The following is a 24,639-nucleotide window of genomic DNA, read 5'->3' on the forward strand; positions in this document are numbered from 1 at the left end:
TACATGTGATACACCACCAGAAATTAAATTACATAAAAGAAAATGTTGAATTTATGAAAGTAATAACCTTTGACAAATTTTTCTTTAAAAAAGTAATAATAATATTTGTGATAAAATAAAACCTTTCAGAAGTAATTTATTTCTTTTAATATTAAAATAATAAATAAATAGATAAATAATTCTATTTTCTTTCTTATTTATATAATTACATTTTTATAGGAAGTAAAATGAAGTTTAAATAATCATAATATATATATATATATATATATATTATGATTATTTGTATATATATATATATTACAATATATATATATACAAATAATATATATATATTACAATATAATTATAATATATATATATATTATGATTATATATATATATATATATATATATATATATATATAAAATAAACAAATTGTAATGTTATATAAAATAATTCTAAATTTAAAAATATAACTTTTTTATTATTATTTTGTTGACATTTAAAGTGACTTTAGATGATGAAGATAGGATCATTTTTCATTCTGTTTAAAGGCATTTTAGAAAAGTGGACCTGAAATTTAATATCTTGACTTGTTTTTTTTTTATGTTTTCGAGCCTTTTCGTATGTAATGCGATGCTTGTCATCATTAGTACAACATGTTAGTTCAACGTACAATGTTAGTTCTGCAAGATCAAATTACTTTAATCGGTACAGAATATAATTACTCCATGTAGATGATTTTTATCTTTATTTCTCTTTAATTTTTTCTTTCTTACGATAAGATTTTTTTTTGGAAAAATGCTATTAAAAAGTTTTTTATCTGAAAAAGTATTTTATATATTACATATTTTTTTAGATTTATTTCTTTGTTTTTTTTTGCAGAATCGTTTGCAATTAATGGAAATTCTAAGTTAAATTGTTATGTACAAAAGTAAGAAAAAATATTTTATTAATGTTTGTTTCTTATAATTAAACAGAAACAAAAATTAAAAAAAAAATAGACATAATTTTCTTTTTGTAAATTGTGTTTTAATATTTAAAAAATACAATTGTATTTTATTTTTAATTATATTTAAAGTTGTAAATTGCATTTTTTCATATATAATTTTATTTCAATATAAGGGTTTTTTTTAAATTTAAAATACATTGAAATAAATATTTTAAAAATTAAATTATTATAAATTTTAAAATTATGGAAACAATTTTTAATTAGCTTATATAATGTTATTAATTAATTAATAATTTGGGATATCAGATTTATTTATAATTTATTTTAAAAATTGTATATAAATATATATATTAGTAAGTAATTATAAATTACTTAATATATCTTACTTTATTTTCTTCATATAGGATGTAAAGTATGGCACAAAAGTGAGTTAATTTTGTTTTGTTTTTGTGTTAAGCTATACTTGTGAGTTTGTTAAAATATTGTAATTTGTGTATTGAACAAGAATAATTTTATTTTAAACAATTTTTGTAATGTTTGTAAGTAATAAACTAAATAAGACAGCAGGTTAGTTAATGGCTAATTGACTTTTGGACGTCTTTCTCCATACTTATAAAATTTATGAAACGAGTATTAATTTAAAGTGAAGAAAATAAAATTAAAAAATAAATTATTTATACTTAGATATATTTTGACATTTTATTAAGAAATTTTAAATATTCCCTCCCTTTTAATGGGCGATATAAATAAAAGTAGTCTTAAATCAAAGAAGTTAAAAAATAATACAAATTAATTCAAAGTATATTTAAAAAATAAACAATTAACATAGAAATTCAACAAATTCTATCTTTTAAATTTTTATTTTAAAAACTTTCGTTATAAAATTAAATTAATTATTAACTAATCAATATTCTAATAACTAGAATTAATTTTCAACTACTCGCAGTTTATTGTATTTAAAATTTATTAATTTCCTAAGATAAAGGTAGAAATAAACAAGGAAGCATCATCATAAATTTCTCAGGTTACTTACTTCTCTTATTAATTCTCCAACCATTCCATTCCATCCAGCTGTAGATCTAGGATCTTGTCCTCCATATTTTGAGTCATTTACAAGCCTCATGGTATAATTAATTTTCATGTTTTCAGCTATCAGATCAGCTAAATCTTTGCAATAACCTTCGAACTCTTCATTCCCATCGCCGTTTTCTGATCTTTTTTGCATCAGGTATGGTTCCTCCTACACAAAAGTAATTACTTTTTACATACTTTTTTACAAAAAAAAATAATAAGAAATAATAAAGAAAAAACGCACAAGAATACTTGTAACTGTATAAGTTTTATTTTCGAATCCAGTATTTTGAGGAACTCGACGATATTTTGGAGGGTTCATCAGCAAGCCAGATTTATCAGACCAATGAGCAACCTAAAGAATCATTTAAATATTATTGCAATTATTATTTTATTTTATTTTTAAAATTTTAAATACAAATTAATTATATATTAAAATTAAGAAAGTAATTATGAATCATTTTAAAAATTAATATACTTGTTTCAATTATTCTGAAAAGGGTGTTTGACTTAGAGCGCCATCTGGTGCCACTCACCTTCACCATTTCATTGTTGATAGTCATTTCCACCACATCGATTGAGAAATTCCTTCTGTACCCAAAATCGTCAAAAGTAATGTTTCCTGTTAATCCAGTTATATCAGTCTATAATTTAAAATAATATTTTTAAAAAACTGCATTAAAAATACCATAAAATGTTATAAACACAAAATACTTTTTACTATTTCATTCATAAATTAATTTCATTTTATAAAAATTAGGTCTGTCTTTTATTTATAAACTCAATTTTTTAGATAATAAAATTAAAAGCTATTTTAATTTAAATTTGCTAATTACAATTAAATAAACTGTTATGATTTCCCCCCGTTTTTTAAATCATTAAATACGATTAAAAAATGAAGTTAAAAATGTTAATTGTAATTAACTAAATTGTCTTAAAATAAGTTTCAATTTCGAAAACCTAATTGTAATTAAATAAATCGTCGATTTCACATTTAATAACAATTAAAATCACGTTGAATGTGAAAAAGACAAATTTTAAATGTTTTAACAAATCCATTTCGAAAATTTAAACTAAATTTATTCAAACGTTTAAAAATCATTTTGATTTATTTATTTTTATATAGTTTTTTACCAAATCAAAGTTAAACAAAATAATTTTCATTTTTTTAAACTTTAATTTACAACTCATTATTTATTTATAGATTACAACTGTTTTAAAGGAAATATCTTAAACATTGTAATTACTTTATGTATTAACAACAAGATTTTATTTTGGTTGAACTAACAAATTCACACGATGGAAAGAGACATCAAAAGCAAATTTTAATTAAAACCCATACAAGTTAATAAATGTAAGCCATTAAAAGTGACTTAACTTTTATGTTTTGTTTAATACAAACTCTTTAATATATTTTTCTACTTTAACGAACTAACCGTAAATAATTAATTCCTGTTTTTTATATTATTATTTTTTCGTTCAGAAACCTATAAAAATGACTTTTTCCCCCTTTCTTTACCTTCGTAGCACTTTCACTTATTTAATTATAATTGAGTTTAACTTTTATTATATGAGATTTATAGATAAGAATATATTTTTTCCTGATATAAATTTATTTTATTAGAATTTAATTTGAACTAATGTGAATTATTATGGATAGTAAAGGAATAAGTTTAAAACTTACTTACTTTTCTTAAATATTTAATTATCTTCTCCCCGTGTTCCCATGTAATAACTGGCATTTTTCTGCAATCTAAACCTTTTGTACCATTATTGTAAACTTCACCTCGACGGAAATTATTACGGAAAATATCTGGTTTCCTCTTTAATAATCTACTATATGCATCTAGTATCACTTTAGTAGTATCGTACATTAATGCTGAATCGGCCTACATTATTAAATATTGTTTTCTTAGAAAAATAAGATATCCCTTCGTCCTCATAAATAAAAAAATATATACATATATAGCCAATATTCTTGTAAAATTACTTTAAAAATTAAAGTTTACATGCTATTCTTATACTCATATTCTTACACTTTTACTCAATTACCCTTAATTGAGTCTCTCATATGCCAAAAAAAGTGCATTATAAAAATTAAATTAAAGCTTATACGCTTTTCTTTGGTGTCGTACTTATTCAATATTCAGTTTAAATTGAATAAATGACAATTGTATTTAATTGAGATTAGAAAAATATATACTTAATAACACTTACATTCAAAATTGCGTAATGAAAATAACATTAAATAAAAAAGAATAATTTTAATTACAATTACATTGAGAAACGTATTAAATTTTTGTTATTATTAATGTCAATTACACAATCAAATTTAAAACGTAATTAAATAAATCAATTTAAAAATAATAATAAATTATCAATTTCAATTTAATTGTGATTAAAGTTCTTTTGCTTTTGTTCTTTTTATTTCATTCCAATTTAAGTGATATGGAGAATAATTTTAATCTCAATTAAATGTAATTGTTATTTAATGAATTTTGATTTAATTCTGAACATGTATTACATTAAAAGGAAGCGTATGAACTTAATTGTAATAAAATCATTTAAAAATATACTGTAAATTTTAAACACATTTTTTATATGTTATGTTTATTGAATATTCAATTAAAAGATTAATTGACAATTATATTTAATTGAAACTAAAATGTAATATACTTAATATATGCGTTTAAATTAATGTAAAGAAAATAATATTAAATAAAATATATAATTTTAATTACAATTAAATTAAAATTGACATGTTATGGAGTATTATCTTTTATTATCTTTAAATTAACTTATTTAATTGGAATTTAAAGTTGATTGTCTAATTGACATTAAAATGACAACAATAATAAATTGTCAATTTCAATTTAATCTCAATTTAATTTCAATTACAATTACTTTATTTTATTTTATTTTTTTTTTCCTTTCGAGATTTAAATTTAGCGACAATTTTTTAACAAAAAGTTTAAACTGTATTAAAAATAAACATTAAAAAATATTTTTAGTAATTTTAAACATTATAAATTTCTAAAACTAAAACTATTTTAGTAATTTTTAATCTAGGGAATATATTCTAATTATACGGTCGCAAATTATGCAAATCTCTTAGATAATCGTGTTGATCTCTTGGATAAAGTTAAATATCGTTAAGTTTTTTTTTTAAAGTTTTAAATATTTTATCTTAATTTTTAGATAATTATACACATTTTTTCGAAATTATGATTAAATAGAGCGCAAATATACAAATCTACGTTAACTTTACTACGAAATTCATTAATTTTACATACGAATATACTACATTAAATCTTAGTTAGTGTATATAATTTAATTTATTCACTTATATAAATGAATATATTTAACATTACATACCGATATATATCTAGTTCCTGCCCCTGGCCATCTTTTAGAATCTAACTGTTTCCAAGCACTTAGATAATTACGAAATTCCACACTATTGGGTTGTAAAATTCTAAATCCTGTAACGTTGATTGCACCGAATTCTAATACTTGGCTATTCCAATATTCGTCCATAATCTATACAATGAAAAATAATGCAAAATTAATGAAGTTCGAGAAATAATAATACTATTTCGAATTTACTTATTTTAATTAATTAAAACTATTTCTGTTCGAATCTTGCGTATTTCTTTCTGTTTATCGTATGTTGGAAATCTTAAAGAATATTTGATTTTTTGTTTAAAAAGAATGAATATAATTTTTAATACATATAATTATTTATCATTGATTCTAATGGTTACTTATTCCTAATTTTTTTTTTTTCTATTCAGTTTTGCTACTGATGATTTATTCAGTCTTTGGTTCTGGTAACTGTTCGGTCTTTGATTTTAATAAATATTCAGTCTTTGATGCCATTAAATATTCGAACATTGATCCTGATAAATATTCAGTCGTAATTCTGACTACTCACACTTATTCTATTCACTATCCAGTTTTTTATTCTGGCAATTATTCTGCGACTATTCAGCTTTGTATTCTGACAATTAATCTGCGACTATTCAGCTTTGTATTCTGACAATTATTCTATAAATTATTTACTTTTATATTCTAGAAATAATTCAGTCTTGGTTGTAACGAATATTAAGACATAATGAGATGCTTATTTATAGTAAATTTTGATTATAACGATCATTTACCCTGGAATAATAATTATTCTAAAAAAATTTTTAACCCCCTAACACGACAAAAATCGATATACATCTTTCAGTATCACGTAAGTTAATCACAATTTAAAAATAATAATTATTATAATTAGTGAATAATCATTATCGAAGCTATTTTAAGCATTACCTAAAATAAATTTTCAATAAAATAATATATATATAACCTGAAAATAAATTCCATTAAACAAATGAAATTTCGCATAATATAAATATCATTGAAAAACGTCGCATCAATTTTTTTTTCTCTGGCTTCACATCATTAACTGAAATCATTTACAGGACGTATTACTTGTTACACAAATTGCACGAAAATCCCAAATTGTTGTATCCTATATCCTGATAGGTCTTCGAGGATTAAGTTATATAATACGTGTCATGAAATGAGTACAGATTATCACGTTCTGGGATTTCTATGCAATTTTCCATTACAACTAATTTGTTTGGCAAATAAATTACTATAATGTTCAAGAATTGCTAGTGCAATAAATTAAATAAGTTTAATAATAATGTATTGCATTATATTATTGCATAAAATGTTTAGAAAAGTAACAAAAATTTGATGCTTTCTTCACTTTTCTTCACTGTGAGAATTGTGTTTAAATATTAACAATTGATTATTTTGCATTTATTCTTCTAAATAAAACCAACATTCTAAAAATTCGCCGATCTAAACAAACTAGTATTCGAAAAAAATTAATTTTTTAAAATAAATTTAATGATTCAAAAAATTGCGGATCGAAAAATCCAATACTATAGAAATAAATTGAATTGCTGTAAGAATAATCATTTAAAACTCGAAGAGTTATTAAGTTTTATGCAAATTTGAATGTGTGTCTGACCAATAATCCCCGAGTAATATATTACACGATGAATAATTCGAAATTAATTAATTATAATATGAATGAGAATTGTACACGTGACGTAGTTATACAGAAAGTAATGGAGTTTAGTGTAAATCAAACAGTATACAGAAATTTTATTCGTTATTTAAATATTTATAATTCGTTATGAAGAGAGTTTATTAAGAGTCGTTTCGATTGATAGTTGCTTAATAAAGTTGCATGAAAGGAATTAAATGTCTCTTGTAATTACTGTGAATGTCTTCGCTTCATTGATTAATTCTGAATATCTCCAGTTTGTTATTTGCTACGGTTATTGACTTCAAATTATATGTTTATCAATGTCAAGAGAAAGTATTATAACGCATCTAAAATGTCATGTTACCTTCTCTGCATTATCCGTTACGATGCATTAGTACGTCGTTACTTTACGGTGCCTCAATACGTCATTACTTTACGGTGCCTCAATACATCATTACTTTACGGTGCCTCAATACGTCATTGCTTTACAAAGCATCAAAACGTTATTACGTTACGATACATTTATTTATAGTAACGCATTCTATAAACGTACGATTTTTTTTTTTTTTTTTTGTAAAATCTTTAAATTTACAACAATCGTAAACTTTATAAAATGACAATAAATTTAATATTTTTAAAATAGTGTTTTTGGAAAACGATCCATGATTATTGTAGATAACTCAATTCATTCTCTGATCCATTAACAATTCGTTGATGCGTGTAATGTGACGAATTATAATTGTGTTGCAATTTATGATATGCCATAGAATCTGGCATTGGATTGAAGTTTACAATTATTATAAACTTTCAAATAAATTCAATGCTTTCTCTATCGCTTTATTTAAATCTCTGTGTCAAATGAATATATTGATTTAAATAAATCCCAAGCTTAAAAATCTCTATTCAATAAGTTAATTCTTTAAATAGACCTGTTGATTCAAATAAATTTGAAGCTTTCAATAATTTCTTTAAACAAATACCATGTTTCCTGACTTTAACTCTTGTAAACAAATTAATTCCAAAAATTTACCGTTGTACACCGTATATTTACTGTTTTAAATTCAATATATTCCAAAAATTAACTTTCAAACTAGTTCAATATTACGTTCCAATTATAATTTCAGTTCCAAATAAATTTAATATTTCAATAAATTTACAGTTTAAAACAAATTTTATCTGGTCGTGGGTTCGGATCAAAATATGCAATCCGAACCCACGTTCGAAAATGTTTAAAAAAACTCAATGCTTTAAATATATTTAGTACTTCAAAAAATTCAGTTTAAAAGTAATTCGGTATCCGAACCCTTGGTTCGGATACCGAATTACTTTTAAACTTCTTAAATTCAAATATATTCGTATTTGAATTTAAGAATTGTTTAGAATATTTTTGAACATGGGTTCGTACCTATGTTCTAAAATATTCTAAACAACTCGCTATTTTAAATTAACCTAATATATTCCAAAATATTCAGTTTCTGACAAATAAATGCTTCAAGTTTTAATATTATTAAAATTTTATTATTCCACATAAACTCAATTATTAATTCTACATTTTAAAGAATTTTAAAGCTCTTTTTATTCCTTGAAAGAGACGTTAATAAAATTTTCATGAATCCAATTTGTGATTCATGTCCTACACGTGCTTTATTAATGTATTACATTAACAAATCATTACACCACGTATTTATGAGGGTGGAGGTGAATAACCTACACTCTTTGTGTTAATGATGTAAAAAAATTAATTAATTTAAATTTAATTTTAACCATTTATATGTTTGTTAATATATTATAAATATAATATAATATTATAGTACTTGATATAACTCATAATTATTTCAATAATTGTATGTAAATTCTGGAATGATATATTCTTTAAGTAACTTTTTAGCACCTTAATAATGCAGCTGCACATAATCAGTATTAATATGCATTATGGTAAATATGTTATATATATAACATGAATAATAAAGTATATATTTTAATGTTAAAACTATATATTTATCAGAAGAAAAACAATCTTAAAAAATTCCAAGATGGGGTTGAAACCACGGCATTAGAAAAGTCGTGGGTTCGAATCCAAAGATGGGGTCGAACCCACGTTCTTTACATACATATACGCATATATATATATATTATTATATTTAGCATTTGGGAGTTTCGTTAAAATACAGAAATACAGAATAGACATATTCATATAGCTTAACTGTTTAGCATTAAACCCATTAAAGAATGGTTTGGGGTCGACCACTGGCTTAGTGGCTAACAGCGCAAAACACTAGTCGTGCGTTTGCACCTGACCAACAGATTGATCGCGTGGATTTTACGGCTTTCCTGACATCTAAATAAGGGTAAGTCTCCCATAGAAAGTCCACCCGAGAGGGCTTACTGGACACCTGGTAGTTGGTTCGTTGGAGACTAGAACCCTGGTCGTGGGTTCGCTCCTCGCCAACGGGCAAGCCATGTGAAGTTTCCAGATTTTCTAACACCTATTTAGTAGCTATTTTCCTATAGAAAGTTGCCCCCCCTCGTGTTGCGCTGTCGTCTCCCATCAAACCGAACCAGAAGGGCATGATTAATTATTATGCCTTTGTGTCCTTTTTAACTCTATTTAAAATTTATTTTGTATACTAGTACTTTCTATATATTAACAGGACTTATTATACTGGAAATTGTGGATGCAGATATTTAGTCTTACAGATCAAAAATAATGTTCTTTATTTAGTTCACCTGAACACATACACTTTAAACATGTGTTTCGGACTTGTTCGTCCCTCCTCAGCAGGCCTTTAAACGACACTTTCTACAATTAACAATAAAAACATTTTTTAGTACAATTATAACTAAAATTAGTTAAAAACACATTAGTTATTGTTAATTGTAGAAAGTGTCGTTTAAAGGCCCTCCAGAGGAGGGACGAACAAGTCCGAAACACATGTTTAAAGTGTATGTGTTCAGGTGAACTAAATAAAGAACATTATTTTTGATCTGTAAGACTAAATATCTGCATCCACAATTTCCAGTATAATAAGTCCTGTTAATATATAGAAAGTACTAGTATACAAAATAAATTTTAAACAGAAGGGCATGAGTTCGGACCCCGCAAGGATGTATAGTTTTAATTTACACTTCAGGCCATCGTTACTAATAACTTTTGAGCATGTTTTTAAGCAAATTGAGTCAATATTTTTATTATTTTTAGAATAAAAGCTATGTAAGAAATTCCTAACCTACTCAAAGATGCTGTGCTATAAATTCATCCTTTCGAAATTGTTATTCGAAAATGCTTCTAGCATATTTGTCACAATACACAATATAACATGACTTTTGAACTGACATTCATTATATTCTAGCAAAAGAATTTTTGAAAAAGTAATAATAGAGAAAAAAAGTATATTTTACAAAATTATGATGGATGACAAATAACAATTTTCAAGATAAATTCACGAATGGACGTGACTTCTTTATACAAGTTTAGAGCCAGGAGATTTTACACGACGTTTTGGCTCTTGTTAAATTTATTTTATTTTAAAATTTGAATAAATAATATTATTATTTATCTTTCTAAAATACATAATAAGCTCTATCTAGGGATTTTTAAAGGAAATGTATAGGCATAAAATTAAGGCTTAAATTCAAGGCCCATTAGTGGCTAATCGGTTCCATCCTCTGAACACTGGAAATTCGGTCGTGAGTTTGCCTCCTCGCCTCGCCAGGACGGGTTGGCCACGTGGAGCTTACCGGGTTTTCTCCACGTCTTTAATGCCTGAATAGGGGTCAGTTACCTTTACCTTTAAAAAGATTTCCCGGAAGGCAACCCCTAGGCAGATGGTCCAAGTGATGCGTTGCCGTAATTTAACAAACAAAGCTTAAATTCAGTAGCGTCCGGGCTTTATGGAGCCCGGACAAATTTGAATTAGGGGGAGTCATGTATAGTGTTGATTTCGTACATTTTTCAAGATTGGTATGAGGCCTCCTCTTTGCCCATAGTATAACGTGTCACTCCTTAAATTTAAAAATACGAGAGACTGTTTGCGTATGCGACACACGGGGATGCCTATGGGAAGTTGGCCCTTACGACGAGGCGCGAACCCACGACCAACTAGAAGTGTACACTGTTTTTATCCACTTGGACACTGGGTGTGTATCTGATGAAGTTTTTAATGAAAATTTAAACATCATACGTGAGTATGACGTTTAAATTTTGAGGTTTTATATATATTTTGTTGTTGTTTATCTTTCTAAAAATTTAGTAGATTTTTTTTGTTTTTAAGAAAATAAACAAATTTTAAATTAGTGCTTTAACACTTTGAATTAGTGCTTAAATTGGAAAATTTGAAATCTTGTCTAACTTGTTAAATTGATTTTTTTGGATAATTTACATATTTTTTTTCCTATATTTTCGAACAGCTTAGTACATTCTTTTTATGTATTTTTAGAAATAATTTATACATATAAGCACTAATTTAAAGCATAAATTTTCAAGTGTAGAGCATTCTTTTGCCTTGCTTTTGATCAAGTTAACTTTACGCCATTTTATTATTATTTATTGGCCTAAAATACTTTAAAAATTCTTTCTGTACGTTAGAAAAATTATAAATTTAAAATTGGTTCTTAATAACGTAATATCTGGAGATAAATCAATTTAAATGCTTAGTTTGTAAAGTAAATTAAGTAGTTTTAATATCGTTGGTGGTAATTGTGTTTGTCTGTAATGTGTTTAAAATGCAAAATCGTTTTTGGAAAAGTTTTCGATGGATTTAATTTGCGATAAGAAAGAAAAAAATAATGTTTAAAATTGCCGAAAATTTCGTTAAATTCGATGTAGATGTTGAAAGCATAAATGAATATTAAATTATTCTCTTCGTTGCCAGTTAAAAGTTATAAGTTTATAGCTTTATTGATGTTGAGGGAGAAGGATAAAGAGGAGCAAAGATTATCAGAGAAAGTAAATGGAAGCAGAAATCATCATCATCATCATATAATGTTGTCTGAAATAGACCCATAGAAAAGTATAACGATTAGAGATTTGCTAGTTTGAATCAATTATATATACGTTAACTAACAAAATCTGCTTTTAGTAAAAAGATGATAATGATGATAAGAAGACACACGAGACGTAGGAGCAGTAGAAGAAAGAGGTAAAAAAGAAATAGGAGAAGAAAGGGATGAAGTAGGATGACGAAGAGGAGGAGGAGAAAGAGGTGGAGTAGGATGAGGAAAAGGAAGAAATAGAGTAGGATGAGGAAAAGGAAGAGAATGACGATGATGAGATAAAATATTATTTGCAATCTTAGATAATTAGTTGGGGTGATAAGATTAAAGTTTGCTATTATATACAGGAAAATCCATTCAAAAACACGCTGCTAAGAATAGATTAAGCATAAAATCTATTTACATTATCGAACAAGATGATGATGATAAAAAAAATGATTTTGAGATATTGTTTTCAGTTATAAAGTCTTAGCTTTGTTATTGTAGGAGAGATAGTTAGGAAATAATCACAATGAATTATGCTATTACAGGAGTTAATTATATACAGAAAACCGCATATAGTTAGAAAAAGAGGAAGGAGCAGATGATGATGATGTAACTTACTGTCAAATGTATTATATTAATTGTGTGCAATCTTTACTAAAGTCGCATGCAAGTCGAAGTAAAATAAGAAAAAGATGATAGTGGTGATCATACACCGATTATAAGCAATCTTTAATAACGTTGCATAAAGATAAAGATGATAACAAGCTGATGATGATGAACATGATGTGGTTAAGCACCTTATTTCAGTTTATAGATGAATTCTTTTTAATTATAAATGGTTAATTTCATTAATGTAAGAGGTTTGCCTAAGGAAACAATTTGAACTATATCTTCTACCACAAGAACAAGGTACACGCAATATTACTTTATTACTAGTGATATTGATCATATATTGATTACGTGATACTAATATTGTTATCAGAATCGATTACCAATGAAGTAATTATTGAAATTAGTATCATTAAGTCAATATAATGCATTATTCATCTCTACTTGATTATGAATGATAACGATAGCACTCGACTCGATGATCACTTTCCAGGAAGCGATACAAAATCAATATCGGAAAGTTTAACACTAGAAAATATCAAAATATTTAGAATACAAAATAATTTAATTGAATAAAATTTATAGAATAAACATAAACAACAACGTTAATAATTGTAGTGGGTAGCATTACAAACACACGAATAGCTTTGTTAGTGAAAGGATATAGCTGTGTAGATTAAGATACGCTTGTATAAATCTTTATTAGGTTAGTGAATTATTCACAGAATAAACAATTGTTCTTATCTGATGATATTACATGGTAAAATATAGATAGAAAGTTACATGTTTAATCAGTGACTGATAATGAATTCCTGGAATTTGTATGTATTGTGCGGTGATTCGATTAGAAAGAAACACAATTTTGGAACAAATTGCGCTTAACTACTTAGAAAAATAAATATTCAAAACGATTTTTAAATTTTCTTCGTGTATAATTGTAAACTTTTTAAAAGTTTTAAAACATTTCTCTGATATGAATTATCTCTGTAGACCTTTTAACAATACGTTAACACATTCACTAGCATATAACTTGAATATTTACATAAAAGTTTGTTAACCGTATACTTCAGATCTTTTTAAGTATAGATTATTAAACTGGAAGTATACACGTATATTCTTTCATACAAATATACAAATTGCATCAAAACACAAACAGAATGATTCTAATATTCTCGTTTATAAAGGTAATGTATATTAACACTGAATGTCGCTTCAATTCAACAACTGTACCTTTCCTACACACAACATAGATTTCTAATACTCTACACTCAACTTAGTATCTCCTCCTAGACTATAAGCCATTAACAAAAATGACTAAAGAAAGAGGAGACGAAAATCTGAACTTTAACCTCTGAGGAAAAATTAGCTTTTTTCACAGGTAGATTGGTTAAATAGATAGACATAAGCACAAAGAGAAAGCAAAAATGCAAGAACACCTATATACACATGCACACTTACATCATTCACAAGTACACCTGTATCTATACGTACTGTACAGTACACGCAGAGAGAAAAAGAGAAAAAAACATAAACCTGTACATACCTAAACACAAAATTAAACATATCCCTATATACAAATACACATACATTAAATAAACACATAAAGTTCAATATACGATAATAATCAATACGAGCTGTATTGATAGGAACACAGCAACACTAAACCGCATAACCGTTAAAATAAAGAAACAGAAGAAAAAAAAACATAATAAATAATTAATTTTCTTTAATTATAACACACATAATCATTTTGAAACAAGAATAATCTTTAATTTATATACTCAGTATGCATTATATTCGTAAAGAACTCATCGATTTTGATGGCATCTCTGCGTTCGAAACCTTTTCACTTTTTAATTTGCATAAAAATAAATAAATAGAATATTTTATGTAAGACAACGAACTTAATAAAATAAACAACACAAATGAACATAATCTACTTAAAATTGTTTTAAAAAATAGAAAGAAACAAGCGTAAACATACCAAACTTGTTAAGAGGTAATGGTAGTTTCTTCTTCCCATGTGGATATGTTTCACATGGTTGACGATAATATCTTGAGCTGTGGTGGCATTACAGTCCAAAATAACATATTTTAGACCCTGACGATCGCTGTTTTCTAGATAACTGAGAAATTCATTTGCATCTTTGGCACTTGATATCCTCTTAACCACTCGAACTTCTAATTTATATTTATCAGTAGTTAAGTGGAATATGTGTTGTAATTTTAATAAACCTGGAAAATAAATACGTAATTTTCAGAATTCAAAACAAATTTTTGATATTTTAAAAAGAATAGAATTAAATATATATGAACTTCCGGTATAGACCGGAAGTTCTGTGATTTTAATTTAAAAAGTGTCTCCAGAAAGAAATTAGATAGATGACCGGCATAACTCTTTTGTTATCAGGAAAAGAATGATGTACAGGGGCAACATATTACTAAAATCAAGAACATATATTTTAAATTAAACAAATTAAATATTTTAGCCCTGTCACAATAATTTTTGCTCGTTTTCATTATAAATTATTTAGGAATCTTTAAATAATACCATCAAATATATTCATGAATATTCATTGAAATGTTTTCTGCACTTTAAACTAATAATATAATATCTTTTAGGTGTTAAAAGATTCTTTATATATGTATGAATATTTGAAAGTTTAATATAATAGAAAAGTAAACAAAACACTGTTTAGAATATTCAAACAAGCCTTAGAACATTCTATATAATTATTTAAGTACTAGGCATAGTAAGAGTTTAACAAGTAACATAAAATCAAGTAAAGAGAAAATCATACTATTCACTTATTACAGGTTGTAAATAAGCGTTTTGTGTCTCCTTTTATAACTGAAATTTGTTATAAAACGTACTTAATAATAATATTAAGGAAGCAGCAGCGCTAAATTTTACTCTAGTGCCTGAATATTAAAGTAAATCAAAATATCATACTCAGGACAGTAACAAATTTACTTGAGATTTGCTCAATAGTTTTCTACAGAGAGTTTCAGCTCTTACTCTTTAATTGTGATTACTTTGCATTATAATTAATAGAATAAATATTTTGAAGATATATTCTATATATTTCCTAAATATTTCGAATATTATGCATTAAAATTGAGGAAAATATACGAGTAATTACAACAATTCTTATAAAAAAAAATTCTATAAAAATAATTTATAATTAAAGGCAATAAATAATTAGTGGCTAATTTGTTCCAAAAAAAATTTATTGATCTTATGAAAAATAACATTTTCATAGAAAATATTTTTAAGTTTTAATATATTTAACAAACTATAAATTATAATTTATATACTTTTACAACTTAAAAGTAAACTTTTATAAAGATCTTTCAAGCTTAAATTTTAATATTCTAAATTTTGAAATTGGCTTAATCTCCTTTACTTTAAATATCATTAATCTCAATATTGTCAAAAGAAAAAACTGAAAATCTTACAAAATATTTGAAAAATTTATTTATAAATTAAAATAAATACATAAATATATAAATTATATATATAAAATATTTCCAAAAACACAAAAATGTACCTTTTAAAGTATCAATTTATACGATAAAATTATAAAATTAGCTTCAAAAACACTACATTTCTTTGAATAAAACACAATTTTCATTAATTAGTTAGTTAATTAAATTATTATTTTAATTACATTAATTAATATTTAATAAATAAAAATATTTTCACAGAATTTTTTATAGGAATTTTTTATTCTAAAAAAATCACAGAAGGTAACTTTGTAAGCTTTAAATTAATAGAATTTAACCATGAAATTCGCATGTAAAAAAGTTTTTGAATAAAATGCAATTGTTTTTTTTACATTAATTGTCATTAAATTAATAAATCTATTAAAATCAATTAAAGTAATTAAAAAATTATACAGATTTTTATGACTTTTTCAATAAATTTTGAATAAGTTTTCCGATAAAAAAAAGTTAAAATTGTGTGTGGCGCCATCTGTTATCCGATTTTATTAAACAAAACTTTTTATCTAACGATAAGCATAAATTTTGACGAAAGGAACTAATTATACAAGGAACACACCTTCAATTTTCTATCCCAAATTTATTGTACAAAGAAATGCATTTCGTGCATTGTGTTCAGCGAAATTCAGCTAAAGGATCTATCGAGAGAAGGAGTAACAATTCAACAATAAAACTTTTTATATTATTAATTATTATAAAATGGCGAAAAGTTTAATTTTGAGGGTAGAGACGAGTTTTATAAAAAAAAAAAAAACTGCAAAAGCTAATAACAAGTAAAATCTTTATTAAAGCCGACCCCTCTCGAGATGTAACACAAGACCACCCTCTACCTCCCCACCCTTTTGACCTTTTACTCACCAACATTTAATAGTATTAATGCCCTAATACATAAATCTCCCTGCAAAATTTCAGAAATGATTTGTTCACGGTAACGCGACACTTGGGTGATTTGTCATGGGAGGGAATGCCTCCCGGAAAGACTTTCTACGAGAAACTGGTCTCTATTTAGGTGCTACTAACATAAAGAAAACCCAAAAAGCCACGTGGCCAGGCGCAAACCCACCACTAACTACCACTTTTTAGTGGTTTTTTATCCCACACGTCTACTAATGGGCATTTTAAGTCTTCAGATTGGTTCGGAAGATATTAAAGAGGGGGCAATATCTCCTGAACCGATGGTCCGATTTTCCTGCAAATTTCCATAAATATCTCTCTATAATAAAGAAACCTCACTGCAAAATTTCGTAAATTTTCGACGAAAGATACAGGAGTTACTGAGTTACTAAGATACTATTGGATGAACAAAATCGCGCCCCCTACATGGATAACATCCATCAAACTAGAAAAATTCCAAATGTTTTAGTATTAAATAATTAAAGGTAATTAAACAATTAAATTTATATTAATTTTTAAAGCAATTATTGAATTTAATTTTATTATAATTGAAAACACTTTTTATACAAAATATATATTGGATAAAATTACTTAACTAATGAATATAATTTTATTAAAAATAATTAAGATACAGTTGATAAATAATGAATAAAGTGAAAATTCTGTTATAATTTATCAAATAATTTGTATTTTTCTTGTTTATCCTGAACTGATTCGATTATTAAGTCAGAAGCAAATAATTTAAAATAAATAAAGAATAAAATCGAAATTAACGTTAGTTATAATTAAAATTTAAACTTAATTACTAAATCGTAAACATTTTTTGATGACAATTTCCTTGTTTAAATGAAAATTTTTCATAAATATGATTAAGAATTTGTTAATAATTTACAGCTTAAAGTATGGATTTTATTTTTAATGTATAAGCTCTTGAAAAATTAATTTTGCCGACGGTTTATTAATTAAAATTTATTTTAAAATAATTAAAAACATTTTTAAAGATATTTTTCGCTGTTTAATTCGGAATAATTACATTTATTTCTTATATTTTCCCCTTAAATTTATATCAATTTAAATTAAAAACACACATTTTAAATGTTTTAACGTAAAAAAAAAAATTCAATTTTTGGGAAATTTATGTAATATTTAACGAAAAAATAGCTAATTTTCTTCAAATTTTATTTTAGATGTAAAATTGGTAATTTAAAGAAAAAATAATAATAAAGAAAGAAATAAAAAAAGAGGAAATTGTAGATCTTTTTGGAATTCTTTTATCAAAGAAAAAAGAGCAATTGTATTTTCTTCTATCGTCCTCATTCTTTTATATTGTGGTCTATCGTTGTGCTTTTCCTGTTTTGTCCAACAATTGAGTATAGATGAATAAGGGGGGAAAATACATATAAAAAATAATATATATTTAAGATATTAAATAATATATTATTATTATTTATATCAAAAACTCAAATGTTCTTGATTTACAGCAAAACCTGCATAAAACCGATTCTCACGATACCGAATTTCTTTCTGGTTTCCGTTGTTAACAGATTTTCTTTAATAGTAAATTGTTGCCTTTTGAAGAATTCTTCCCGTTTAAACAGGTCTTCGTTTTAACAGGTTTTTTAACAGAAAATCGCTGTGTTTCGAAGAATTCTTCCAGTTTAGGCAGGTTTCCGTTTTATTAAGGTTCTGTTTTCAATAGGTTTTACTATAAATAGTATTATTCCTTAATAATTGTATCTATCTTCATAGATAATGAAGAAGACATTAGTTTTTCTTTAATGAAAAAGTAATTTTTCATAAGTTTTTTTGGAAAAAATATTGAGTTAATTATTCGGCAACGATTTAAAATTTTAAAGAGTTTCATATTTTAATTAATTGATTTAATTATTTTCAAATGAAAACAATAATTTTTTTTAAATTTAATTTTTAACTAGTTTAAATAAGTTAATACACGTTTTAATTATTTATTTATTTAGTTAATAATTAAACAATCGTTTTTAATAAATTTTAATTATTTTATGTTAAATCTTTTTTTTTATTTAAAAAAAATTAAGATTATTTATTAATTTTTAATTGAGTCATAAATTATTAGAAAATATTTATTAATTTAAATAATTAAACTTTTATGTTATTTTAATTATTTTCTACAGATTATTATAAAAGTCTCAACTAATTTGTAGAAATTTCTATTAAATTTTAATTGTTTTTTATTGAACTTTTAAACAATTAAACCATTAAATTAAAACAAATTATTACAGAGTAATTTAAAATAACTTATTAAAAGTCGATATATTTTTAAAATTATTAAATAATTTAATTTCCGAGTGTTTAAAACCTTAAAACAAATTAGAGGAATAGAAAATTACATTTTAATTTATATTGTTATCAATTTTATAATTAAAGCAACGAAATTAATTACCCAATTAATAAATGATGAAGTTTGTTAGTAGAATGGAATTACATGATTAAATTTTAATAACATTTGTATATAATTTATTATTGAAAGATTTATTTTATTAAATCTTATATTAATTTACATACAGATTAAGAACTTTTTAAAACTTGTAAAAAGAAAAAAAAGTCATATTAAATAACGTTTGAATATCATTAATCAATTAATTAATCAGTTAAGATTAGAAAACAAACTGAATTAACTTTTAATTCTATTTTATTTTTACGTTTTTTTTTTTTTCGGATTTTCTAGTAACATTAAGTCGATTTTTTAATGTGATTTCTAATGAGTTTTACTTTACTGGAGGGGTTTTCTTTGGTTTTAATGCTTAAAATCTTAACTATTTTTTTTTTAAATAAAAAAATTCACCAGTTTAATGACAAGAAATCCCAAAATAAGAGATTATTTCAAGCATGTTTGCTATTCATTAAGTTACTAGACCTTATAAAACCCTAAGGATATCCTTACTCATTCGAAACTTATCTTTCAAAACCTCATATTTTTTAAAGTTTTTTTCGATTTACATTTGATTTTTAAATGAATTATTATACAAATTGTCTTTTTAAATAAATTATACCCATTCTTTTACATTATAAAATTTATTTCTAAAGAGATTTTTAGATAATGCTATTGTTACCAAGAATTAAGCCAGATTTCCTACAGTAAATTCTCCAAAATTTATCTTAAAAAAAACTAAAAATTTTTGAGGAATTTTTTAAAAGATTTTCATTGATTTTTAAATAAGTTTCAGTAAACATTTCCTTCTAGAATAAATTACACTCTTTCTTTCATTACAAAACACATTTTTAATGAAAGAGATGCTGTTGCTAAGAATTAAACAAATTCTACATTAAATAGTTCAGAATTTATCAAAAAGACTTACTTTTTTTTAAAATAAATTTTATTTTTAAATAAATTTTTATGTGTACTTTATTCTAGAATAAGTTGTCTTTTCTGTTCTTAATGGGTTTTTTGAATACGTATGCTAAGGATACTGCTCGGAATTATAGAAATTCCACTGTAATCGTTTGGAATTTATCTAAATACCCAATGGTTTGATATTTAAATGAGTTATTATATACACTTTCTTTTAAATTAACTTAAATTATATTTTTATTTTACCACACATCGTATATTTCTAATGAGTTTTTTACATGATGATGCTAATAATACTGCTTGCAATTAAGGAATTTCATAATAAACCGTTTAAAATTTATCTAAAACATTCATTTTTGATTTTAAAATACTTTATTATACATATTTTCTTCCGAAATAAATTACTTTTTTTTTATATTATACATTTATAATGAGATTTTTAGATGATGATGCTGACGATGCTGCTTGGAATCTAATAAATCCCACAGTAAATATAACCGCAACTTTGCTTATATATTTGTTTATTTCGAGTTAAAATTCTAAAAAAATCCAATCTAGATGTGTATTAAACTTTTATACATGCGGGCATGCTCAAAATATATTGAATTTCTTCTTGGTTTTCTTTTATTGCTGAAATATATACTACTATTCAATCGTAGAAATAACGTAAAATTTTATAGTTTTTTTTTTGGTTTAATAATCTTGTTTTATTCCTTATGGCTTATATTTGTACTGAGAAGTACGTTTTTCTACTAAATTTTTTTAATTTTTATATAAAATAGTATATTGAAGACTACATTATGGATCCTAGTGAAGATGAAAATGTATGCGGATTTTGAGACAATATTTTAAGTTAAATATAACAATTTTGAACAATTTAAATAATCTATTAATTACAATAATATATTTACAGTATTTTTAGAGTGAAATTGTCATTATTATTAAAGTTTAAGCCATTAAAACGAGAAGAAATATTACTTAATAGAATGAAGAATCACAAGTCATTAGCATATTTGTATGCAGTTTATTATAACAAAAGGCGGTTATAAAGAAAATTTATAACAAGAAAAATAAAAATTTATGATATATTTTATCCCTTTTGATCCATTAAAGAATTTTCATTGTTAAAATTAAGTATTGATTCTTCTTTCTCCTTATCTTCCACTTGATCTATCACAAGATAAATTTTGTGTTAAAAAAAAAGATATATTATATTCTTAATTTTGATTAGATTCAATAAAATAAAGTTGTTGTTAGGACATTTTTTTTAGAAATCCATCTAATAAAACTGCAGCAATATCGACAAAACGTTAAAAGTATTGAATGACGTCTTTCATTAAATTTCTGCAATTGCGAGTGTCGCAGCATCAAAGAATAAATCAATTAAATTAGTTAATATTATAAATGAAGTATTCTGTGCTGTTGCAGTAACAAGAACACAATTAGATAAATAATATTGCATTAATGATGTTTATTATCCTTCATATTTCTTGTAAATTCTTTACAAAGCTGTTGAATAATTCATATATTAACTACGAAAAATTTAAAAATGTTTATTATATTTTTTCAAATAAATACACTTCTGTATATTAAGTTAAAGTAATTATCATATAAATAAGTCGACAACATTTGCAATGCTTTCGTATATATAAATTTTAAATTAATATTTTCTGTTTAAAGGAATTGATGTTAGAAAATATATTGATCTAGTATAAGAACTTGGATTCATTTTAATGAAAAGAAAGGTTAAAAGTGAAATAAAGTTATTTTAAAACATTAAAACAATAAAAAGCAACGGGTTGTTTTAAAATTTGTATAAAGTAAATAATTTTTAAGAGGTTTTTTCCCCCCTTAAATGAAAATCCTGATAGTTACACATCACCTAATTGCTTATATTTAACATATTTCAGTTTTATTTAAAAATTTACATTTAAATATAAATAGTTGATGATAAATTTAAAATTTTATTATTTATCCTTAATTTTCAAATTCAAATTTAGTTTAAAATTTAATTTATTACAGAAAGTACATTAAAAAGGTGCATAAATCATGTATTTTAAAGAGATTTTTAAAAGTATTGCTTAAATATATTTTAAATCCTTTTATTATACATTTTTCGAAGTAAAATTAAAATTTGATTTTATTTAATAAAATTCTGTTAATTCTATTCCACATTTTCCACTTGAAATGATATTCTATTTATGCGCTTAAGGATATTATTGAATATTTGAATAGGAATAATGCGAATGTCATAAAGCTAAAATTTCGCTTTGGAATTACGAATTGTTTAAATATTTGAACATTTATATCTCCTCTGATTAATTTACAGATTCTTTAGTGAATTAAATGAAAAGTTTATGAATTTAATGAATTTTTTACACGATTTTTCTAACAGTATAGTTAAAGTTGCGCTTCATAGATGGCTGCAGAATTCAATCTAGAAAAGTACATACACTTTCAACGAAACTACGTTGAAAAGGATATATATATATATATATATATATAAATCTTATCTTTTATATATTTATAAAAAAAGAAATAAAAAATTAATTATATAAAATAAATTCAATATTTAAAGGATTAATTCGTGTAAAAATCCTTCAAGTAATTGTTTCTCTTCAATAATTTACCACAAATCCCAATGCGATCGAATAAATAAAGTTAGCTAAAAATACATACTTTCTTCTATAAAAAAAGCTATTTTTTTAAATATTTTTCTCAATTTCTCAGTATAAAATATTTATTTAAATACACCAAGCTTCGATTACTCTAGGAACTTGTCCATGGATTCTTTCAGAAAATTTTCAACTATTTTAGAGAATTCTCATAAATCAAGTAATATTCTAGTAAATTTTTTTGAAAGAATATATGAAGAAAAAGGTGTAAATATTAATGCAAAAGACGAAAATACAGAAACTAAATAAAATTTACTTTTAGAAAGATTCCACTTGAGACTGTCAGTAACAAAGTTAGACGAGATAGAAGACGAAAAGATGCAATGATTTTTTTTTCCTTTTTTTGAAGAGAGAATTCGACCAATAAAAAAAAGCAACATGTCAAAAAACTTCAATAAAATGTAGCCTAGTATTCGCATTTCTAACTACTACTGTCAGATGTTTGGCAAGCTAATAGCTTTATACTTAAAAGCGAGATAAAGTCCGAATCGATACTCAATGTCTTGTTATCCACAATGTCTGGAAGGTAACCATATAAAGGTATACTTTTCCTCTTACGTTTTTTTCCATTTTATTTTATTTTTTCAGTTCAATGATTGTACAAATTGAAAGTGTACAGTCTTTCCTGATATCTTTTACTATTGCTTTGTCCCTGTTTTATATTATTTCATGCTTTCCTGACTGATTCATGCAACGATAAAGAACAGAACCATGTTTAAAGTTTTGTTATGGATTATGTAAACATTTATTTATATTTTCTATCCGTTTTTTAGATTAAAAAAAGTACTTAAAATTGTTTATTTTAATTTATAATCGTAGTTTTAAAGATATAAATAAATTTTTTATGATTTTTTTACATTTGAAAAGAATCGCTGATTTTTTAAAAAATGTTTAAATTGTCATTTATCAAAATGCTTTGTTGAAAGTATTATTCTGGAAGAATATAATAACCTATTATTTTTCGAAACTATATATTTATATACATTTATTGTAAATGAATGAAGGGACATTCTAAAAAATTTTATATATTCTATTTATATTTTATTCTTTAATATTTTTGAATATTTTGAGCCGCACCAGAGATCCAGTGGATAAAACAACTGAACACTGATAGTTGGTCGTGGGTTCGCACTTCGCCAAAGGTCTGGTTAAGTGGAGTTTTCTGGGTTTTTTTTTTTTTTTTTTTCGTTAGTAACAACTAAATAGAAGCCAGTTTCTAGTAGAAAGATCTCCAAAGAAGCAACATTCCTCAGCAGATTACCATGTGTCACATTGCCATATATAAATAAATAAACAAATTCTAAATAATTATAAGTTTGTAATAATAAAATTTTTTAGATATTTTTGGGTATTTAAATAGCACAGTTTTCAAATTTGTGGAATATTTTAAATTCTGCAATTTTTTTTTGAATTTTCTAAATATTGTGGTTCCTCCACCTTTTTAGATATTTAAAATGTAATTTTTAAATATCTTTAATATTTAAATTCTAGAGTATACATACATAACATTTTAAAATGTTTAAAATAATGCATATTCTAAAGACTTCAAATATTTAAATTCTGCAATTTTTGAATTTTTGTATGCCTAAAAAGATGTAAATC

At 24.4% G+C, this 24,639-nt stretch overlaps 1 protein-coding gene across 5 annotated transcripts in view; it reads right to left on the reverse strand.

Annotated features, from left to right (window-relative positions):
- LOC136981749 (glutamate receptor 1-like) overlaps positions 1-24,639 on the reverse strand; it is a 156,799-nt gene that overhangs the window by 15,621 nt on the left and 116,539 nt on the right. For all 5 annotated transcript variants that reach the window (XR_010881767.1, XM_067278112.1, XM_067278114.1 and 2 more), the window contains exons 4-9: positions 14,621-14,871; positions 5,379-5,543; positions 3,692-3,892; positions 2,540-2,647; positions 2,248-2,358; positions 1,966-2,172 (exon numbers count right to left, since the gene is read on the reverse strand). Coding sequence is in view for 4 of the 5 variants with exons in the window: in XM_067278112.1 (XP_067134213.1) it covers positions 1,966-2,172; positions 2,248-2,358; positions 2,540-2,647; positions 3,692-3,892; positions 5,379-5,543; positions 14,621-14,871 (1,043 nt within the window). In the remaining variant the exon portion in view is untranslated. The remainder of the gene's footprint in view (positions 1-1,965; positions 2,173-2,247; positions 2,359-2,539; positions 2,648-3,691; positions 3,893-5,378; positions 5,544-14,620; positions 14,872-24,639) is intronic.

This window comes from Centruroides vittatus, unplaced genomic scaffold (genome assembly GCF_030686945.1).
Source record: "Centruroides vittatus isolate TY-2023 unplaced genomic scaffold, ASM3068694v2 contig_790, whole genome shotgun sequence".
Taxonomy (NCBI): domain Eukaryota; kingdom Metazoa; phylum Arthropoda; class Arachnida; order Scorpiones; family Buthidae; genus Centruroides; species Centruroides vittatus.